Below are 7,973 nucleotides of genomic sequence, written 5' to 3'. Positions count from 1 at the left end.
TTCGAACCTCCCAAAGCACCCCTTACATAACATTTTCATAATAAAAAAAGGGTTGCATAATGCGCGCAATTTACCAGAAACACCAATAATTTTCCTAATGTACTCACCGTTTTTTTGTGTCACGATTTCAAAGTGGTGAATGTTACTTTCGGCAGCCCTTCTATCAGCACTTGCTGCTTCACTATACCAGCTACGCTATGAACACCAGTTCTCGCTTTAAAATTGTGAAACCACTCGTTGATGGCTTATCCTTTACGAGATCTGCATTTCACAAATAATAGATTCAGATCACCTGCTATCTGCCTGATCTACACTAATTATTACTATTAGCTAGATCGATCCCACGAACACCACTTATATTTCTGCACAATTTCCTTCTTTTCGATTGTGATTGCTTTCTTTACCATCTCTTCCTTCCTTAGCTTATTTTCCAGCTTTTATGGGGCCATTTTGATAACAATTAGCGAATATATATAAAGCACTTGCAATGACCTAAAACCCGACCACAAACAGGCGTAACTGGGCTCTGATTGACGCTTTACAGACGCCTCTCGGTTCATCTCGGTTCATCTCGGTTCATCTCGGGTCATCTCGGGTCATCTCGGTTCATCTCGGTTCATCATTCACAGCCGCAGAAGTGGAAACCCGGTTTGGCCTCGACCTGCATTCGGGTTTTAACTCGGGACTTTGGTCGTAAACAAGTTGTTTTTACGCTAATTTAAACCTATACTTGACACAGGGTGGTAAAGGGCATAAAGGGGGGGGGCATTTGACCTTAATTTCTTACACAAGATTGACAGCATTGAGAAGCGAAAGACAATTTTGAAACCGATAAATTATCCAGTGCTTTGCTGTTACATTATACTGTTTTTACAAATACGTAACTCACTCTGATTTCTTGTTTAGACTGTCTTGCTTCCCCAAGCTTAATTTTCAAGTCGTTAACTTCGCTTTTCACCGCCTGAAGCGCCTCGACCACCCGGCACACCCACGTTAACAGTCCTTCAAGTCAACAAGCTTAATTACGTTTCTCTTTCGCCAATTTGCAGGGCACACAATTCTAGCCCACATATAAACGCCAATAATAATAACAGCAATAATAATACATTTATTTCAGACGCAAGTAGCATACATATTTAGGGCGGCGGGGCATGGATGTCGTCACGAGTGCACTGCCCCGCCCAGGCAGCGGCCATTGCCAACCAGTCGAGCAACCAGAGAACATTCAGTTTACAGGGTCATAACTGTATTTAAAGGTTTTCAGACAGAAAGAATTATGATTTCTCTTAAAATATTAGTGGACACTTCTTATTGATCTACATGGAGAAACATTCTTCACACCTCCCCCAACTTGCTCTCCATAAGTGAGAGCAGCTGGTGATGAACTGCAGCCACCAGGGACCTGGGAACTAAGAGTCTTATTCAAGGACCTACAGGTGTGATATGGTTGGGCTTGAACCAGCAACCTTCTGATCATATGTACAGAGGCTTAACCCACCGATCCACACATTCAGGGCTATTATATTTAATTTATACTATACATAATCCATCCATCCATTTTCCAAACCGCTTATCCTACTGGGTCGCGGGGGGGGTCCGGAGCCTATCCCGAAAGCAATGGGCACGAGGCAGGTAACAACCCAGGATGGGGGGCCAGCCCATCGCAGGGCACACTCACACACCATTCACTCACACATGCACTCCTATGGGCAATTTAGCAACTCCAATTAGCCTCAGCATGTTTTTGGACTGTGGGGAGAAACCGGAGTACCCGGAGGAAACCCCACGACGACATGGGGAGAACATGCAAACTCCACACACATGTGACCCAGGCGGAGACTCAAACCCGGGTCCCAGAGGTGTGAGGCAACAGTGCTAACCTATACATAATTTAATTTAGAATTCATTTATATTAAAGTTATATTATATATAATTTATATTTAATCTGGCCTCATTCATCCCTCCAAAAAACCTTTGCACTTAAATTATTAAGTTGTGTCCCCTGCAAATCTCTCCTCCATCCTTGCAAATAAGGTGTGTTTTGCTGTCTGGGGGACTGCAGTGTGCATTCTTATGCTTTTCAGTCGACAAACAGCCTGTGGCACATCCTGAGTAATTTAAGACATTATGAATTTAATCCACCATACACACCTCAGAACAACATGAACCATTCTGAATGCAAAATTGAACCATTACTGACAAACCAAGCTGTTTATTCCATACACATAGCACTGCATCCCAGTGGCCCTGCACATCGTTTCTGTCACACAGGGATCTACATTCTAATCATTAAAAAAAGTCTTGATATGTATCAGTAGGTGTGGCGGACCGTTACAGTGCTTTAAAGCTATCCTGTTGTGTTGCTTGCCTGAACTTTATATGCAATAAGGTTTCTTTCAACTGCATGCGTATGAAGAAAAAATGTTTATAATCACGGTACCAAGTAGTAAATACAGACACTGTCATTAAATCAGTTAAACATAAGGCATATGGAAATATAGCTGTATAGATATACTTTGGCAATAAAATAAAGTCCCAGAAATCTACACTCAATGTACAGTATTGCACTTAAAAGCAGGATTTGTACATTCTTACAAAAGATAAAATGTTATGGGAAAAGTGTAAGATGTATGTGATAAGTGTGTTGGTGACAGTGTGTTAATGCGGCCGTCTCGTAAAATGCATTCCTCTCCCTTTTAATGCTGGGACTCAGTGTTCAATGCATTGATCCATACAGCAGCAACATTTCTTTGCTACCTGGTTAAACTCTCTGCACTGGCCCATTCCCAGCACTCATCATAACTGACTTTTTCCTCATGCTCAATCAGTTGCACTGGAAAACTTGGTATTGGAATGGAGCGTGGAGTGCTCTCACATCACAGCCTCCAGATAGCGTCCTCGGGGGGTGTCGAGTCCTAGATCAGCCCTGTCAGACTGTGAAGTTTCACGCACGGTGCTTGAAAATGTCTGTATAAATGCATGAGACATTCAGCTTGTCCGAGTTTAGTGTTATCACACCGCAACACGACTCCTCACATCTCAAAAGCAATCAGGGACGCCTGCGTGAGACGGAAAGGCCATGGAGAGCGCTGTGTATGTACACTGTGTCATTGTCGGAGTTTATGGCTTGTTTTAAAAGCTCAGCCATTGCCATGGGGAACTCGGTCACCCTTGGGCTTCCAGCTCAAAGAGAATCCAGTCGCTGTGGTAGCTTATTCCTAACACGAGTTAGCAAGGCGTTTGCCATATTCACGTGTGTCTACTCGTGGGTCTAACTCTCCTCATTAACCTGCCCTGCATTACTGCACAGATGATACTTTCTTTGAAGTTCGGAATGTCCTGAAGGTGAGAGCATTGCCGCAGCGACCTCATAATGCATAATGTTTCCATAGCGGCAGCTCTCAGGTCATCATTCTAGAATCTCACGCGGCGCCTCGTCGTCTGGCGTCACGCAGAAATGAGAGGGCAGAAGATGGTAAAAGGGGACAAGCAGATATGACGGAGGGTGTCCTATCTGCTGGGGGTGACGCCGATCAGTCCATCTGCATCAGCAGGCAGTAGCTCTGCCTTCGAGCAGCATAAGGCGTCCACAAGTCCAGGAAGGTCAAGCAAAGTGCATGCGAGGCAGCGAATGAGAAACGCTTCCCTAAGCGGCACTGTTCTCCAGGAGGGGTGCAGCAGGATGGAGGCCCCCCCAAGCCGGTGATGCATGCGGGCCGGGCCGTCACAGGCTACGCACCACCTCCTCTGCGCAGGTCTGACAGCAGCGCTGCCTGTAGAGGCTGAGGGGACAGAGGTGGAGCCGCTTCACGGCAGAGCAGTAGTGGGTGGAGTCCCTGCAGGTGCCTGCAGGGGGCGACAAATGCAGCGGAGCAGGTGAGAGACGCTGAGCCCCCACCTCCAGGCTGCAGACAGAGCAATGCATGGAGGAGCCACAAACACACGTAGGTGACAAAAAATGTATGTCAGAAACAAGCAGGACACTCGCAGTATGGATACAGAATATCATGGATTACAGTATGTCATGGGTTTGGGTTACAGCATGTCATGGGTTTGAGTTACAGTATGTCATGGGTTTGAGTTACAGTATGTCATGGGTTTGAGTTACAGCATGTCATGGGTTTGGGTTACAGTATGTCATGGGTTTGAGTTACAGTATGTCATGGGTTACCCAAACTGAGAAAGCAGTGTCAGCCCTGGAGAGTCCCTGGGAATTAAGGCCTGTGTTTAAAAACCCAACGGTGACATCACTCTGCCAACCATGGGATTTGAACCCGTCGGTTATGGGCAGAGAGTCGCAACTCGCAGAGCCACATGTCGCATTATCTCAGTATACCACGGTTAGGGGTGTGGGATACCTGGAGCGGAATGCAGCTTCTCATAATGCAAGTCATGCAGCCAAATGCAGACCGGAATTATGTACAAATGCCGCAAAGAGGAGCCAGGGGGCCCTGGGTCCTTTAGAAACCCAGCTACGTGGCTCTAAGGCGTGACACGTGGCACGGGCTCCTACCATCGCAGGGCGAGGCTCTGCAGTGCTGCCAGGGCACAGGTCGGCGGCGCCAGGCGCAGTGCTGCTCCGCAACTGTCCTGCCGGTGCCCTGGTGGACGCATTCCACCCTACGTGAGCGGAAGCCGCTACCACAGGCCGCACTGCATGGCTGCCACGGCCCCACCTTCCACCAGGTGGCGCACACCTCCCATGAGCAGTTGCGCTCCGACGATGGCCTGTGGACGGAAGCAACGTGTGGCATAAAACATTATACAGCATCAACGTGCATGTGGGGATCACAAAGGAAAGGCTGTTTGAAACCAGATCACTAGAGGTCAGTAAAGAGCAACAAATCTAAAGAGTAAAGAACAGAATAAGATGGCTATGTACTTATGTATTATATGCACAATAATATAAAATACTGTACAGAAAATAAACTCCACCAGCCTTGGTTGTGTGGCAAATAAACAACTGAATGAACTGCATTGAACTAAACTAAAAGCTAAGGAGAAATTACTTAGCCATATTTCATAAAAGCAGTGTTTCCCAACCGGGTCATTAGGGACCCCCAGACAGTCCACATTTTTGCTCCCTCCCGGCTCCCAGTAGCAAAAACATGGACTGTTTTAAAGGACTGAGTTATTTCCACCTTCACTGTGATTTAAACCTAGAAGAAATGCTGGAAAGCGCCCAATACGACAGCTTGCACTATATTAAATAAAACAGGCAATCTGACACACTAAATGTACAATATTTTATATAAGTGATATGTTGCTGGCAGTGATTCACTTATAATTCTGTAGTTATATTTTAAGTAATTGGTAATTTACCAGTATGTCCAATACAGAACAACAGGGAAACTAAATCACTATAAATAAAACAACAAATTCAGTGGGAGCTGGCATCTCCTCACCTGGTCCGGGGGTCGCAGTGTGAGGAAGGGAGGGCGGAGCCATTGGAATGCTTGCATATGACTGGCCGGCTCTGCAGCGCAAGGCCGGGACCAATGCACAGGCCAGAGCACTGGAGAAGCAGGAAGCGTGCGTCAGAGGGCTGCCTTTGGCGGCCAATGAGAGGAGGGCTTGGGGTGGTAGGAGGCGGGCTTACCGGTGGCCAGGGGCTGAACTGCCAGGCCACGCAAGGGAGCAAGTGGCAATCCTCTCTGCCTGTCGGCCGTGTGCCCCGCCCACAGGCGGACTCGGGCCTCCTCCGCACCGCCCCCCCGGCCAACTTCTGCTGACACGTCACCTGCCTCCACCGATGACCCCGCCCACAGGAAGTGGAGCACTCCGACCACACAGCGGACTCCCAGCTGCCAATCAAGAGAGACCCTTGTTGTACTCACCCCCTCTTACAGTCACACCCGGCCCCATCCAGCCCTACATTGCAAGACCGTTCGACACTTACAGCCTAGTTCATACTGTACTGTTCTGCATGTGCTTTTGGGATGGGGATGGTCATCTGTGCAGCAGCTTGTGTTCCTACTACATTTGGCTGCTGATGCATATGGTCGGATTCCGTGCTGCATACAGCAGTGATAATCCACCAGACCAGCAGAAGGCAGATGTATAGCAGCAAACACAAATACAAGCAGTGCAGTGAAGCATTAGGTTATGAGTCAAGGCTTGGGCAGTATTACGGTCGTAAGGTGTATAACAATATTTTGAAATCCTTATGACAAAATTAGTTGGGACTCCAAACCCCCCAAATGAGCTTGATGGGCCGAATGGCCTCCTCTCGTTTGTAAATTTCTTATGTTCTTATGTACAAGCTCAGTGAATTTTAATCGCCAAGATTTTAAAATGCTGGAACAGCGCTACTTACTAAAATACTGAATTCCTCGGTATGATGTCTGGACAGAATGAAATATTTGATATGAGAGTACCTCCGACCTTCCTCATACAGCTGCTCACCGTAATTACATCAACAACAAAAACAACAACCAATCTTCCTCTACTGTTCTACCATTGACTGCTGAGCTGTGAAACTCCACGCTGCCACCTACTGGAAATACCTAATCAATTACTTTGCACATGCGCAGTCCATGCATATGGTTGTGCAAGGTTTCCGCTAGACAAGGGTGAATCTCAATATGAAGAACGCAAAGACCCTACGTGTGGTCTTGGCAAGACCAGTCTTGCGAATTTGCCTTCCAAGAACGAAGTTGGGGCGCAATGAATCATGGGATTGCTCTCGTTCAGCAAAGATGCAACTTAATATTTGGGACGGAGCAAAACCAACATCCGAGGATTTTTACAGTCCTCGGGTTCAAAAGGAGCTTCATTTCCCCTTTTACAGACTGCAAAGCATTACTGTTACTGGTGCAACTGGCGGAGGGTGGGGGAAGCGCATGTAAGGGAAGAGCAGGGGTCTCCCGGCAAAGCATGACGAGCGGCACCCGCCGCCTCGACGGCTCATCAAGGGCCAACAAAGACGCTCATTGTGATCAGGTTCCCCACCAGGCCTCGGAAAAGACCTGCAGCGGTTTCACAGACCCGGGTGATACTGCGATTAGTGTGAGTATCGGTCCGCTTGAGGACGGTAAGATGATGACTTTGGCACGGGCACTTGTAACCAGGGAAACAGGCTCCTGTCTGGCCCGTGACTTATATTTTTCTTAAGCTTTTTCTTAACGATTAAACCTCGGCCCCCTGACTCTACGGAAAGACCGCCGCCGTTCACAGCGGGGAAATCTGGGCTTCATTAACAGTCCTTTGGGATAATTCCCGTTGGGGGGGGGGGGGGGGGAGAATGGGGGTCAGGCTGGCCACGAATCGCAGAGTGCGTGTGTCTGTGTGTGTGTCTGTGTGTGTGGATGTGTGTCTTCGTGTGTGTGCCTGTATGTGTGTATCTGTGTTTGTCTGCCTGTGTGTTTGTGTGAATCTGCGTGTGTGTGTGGGTCGGGAAGGGGTGGGTCTCGTTGGGCGTACCTGGGTGGACAGTCCTGCACGCCGCACGGCTGAGTCGGGCTTGCTGGCTGAGGGACATGCTGGCAGAGAGCCACAGGTACCTCCTGACCCCCAGAGTCAGTGCAGTGCTGCCTTCTGGATCGGAGCCCTCGGTGTCCACAGCTGGCACTGCAGGCTGTCCAGACTCCCGGCTGCCAGCGGAACACTGCCGATCGCAGAGTCACAGAGTCACACAGTGCACAGTGAGGGAGTCACGGGGATGACATCTATCCCCATCCCAACTCCACATTCACGAACATACCAAGAGTACAGTGTACTATTTCCCAAAAAAAAAAAAAAAAATATATATATATATATATATATATATATAAAAATATAAAAAAAAATATATATATATATATATATATATATATATATATATATATATATATATATATATATATATATAAAAATTATCCAAGCACTTTTATTTTGAAAAATATAATATAATTATAATAATAACAACTCATCTGAAATGACTGAAATAACAGTGTTTCTCGCGTATTTACACAAACTGATCTTCTGCAGCCCTG

General features: G+C 47.2%; 1 protein-coding gene across 3 annotated transcripts in view; it reads right to left on the bottom strand.

The window, feature by feature from the left end:
- Nucleotides 1-2,113: 2,113 nt before the first annotated feature.
- LOC125705927 (ADAMTS-like protein 3) overlaps nucleotides 2,114-7,973 on the bottom strand; it is a 64,493-nt gene continuing 58,633 nt past the window's right edge. For all 3 annotated transcript variants that reach the window (XM_048972291.1, XM_048972292.1, XM_048972293.1), the window contains 5 exons: nucleotides 7,423-7,606; nucleotides 5,600-5,804; nucleotides 5,406-5,515; nucleotides 4,514-4,728; nucleotides 2,114-3,846 (listed from right to left, as the gene is read on the bottom strand). In XM_048972291.1, coding sequence (XP_048828248.1) covers nucleotides 3,725-3,846; nucleotides 4,514-4,728; nucleotides 5,406-5,515; nucleotides 5,600-5,804; nucleotides 7,423-7,606 — 836 coding nt within the window. In that variant the 3' untranslated portion in view covers nucleotides 2,114-3,724. The remainder of the gene's footprint in view (nucleotides 3,847-4,513; nucleotides 4,729-5,405; nucleotides 5,516-5,599; nucleotides 5,805-7,422; nucleotides 7,607-7,973) is intronic.

The sequence above is a fragment of the Brienomyrus brachyistius genome, chromosome 13 (genome assembly GCF_023856365.1).
Source record: "Brienomyrus brachyistius isolate T26 chromosome 13, BBRACH_0.4, whole genome shotgun sequence".
NCBI classification, from domain to species: domain Eukaryota; kingdom Metazoa; phylum Chordata; class Actinopteri; order Osteoglossiformes; family Mormyridae; genus Brienomyrus; species Brienomyrus brachyistius.
Note: the sequence above shows the minus strand (reverse complement) of the source record. Positions and strands in the feature narration are given on the sequence as shown.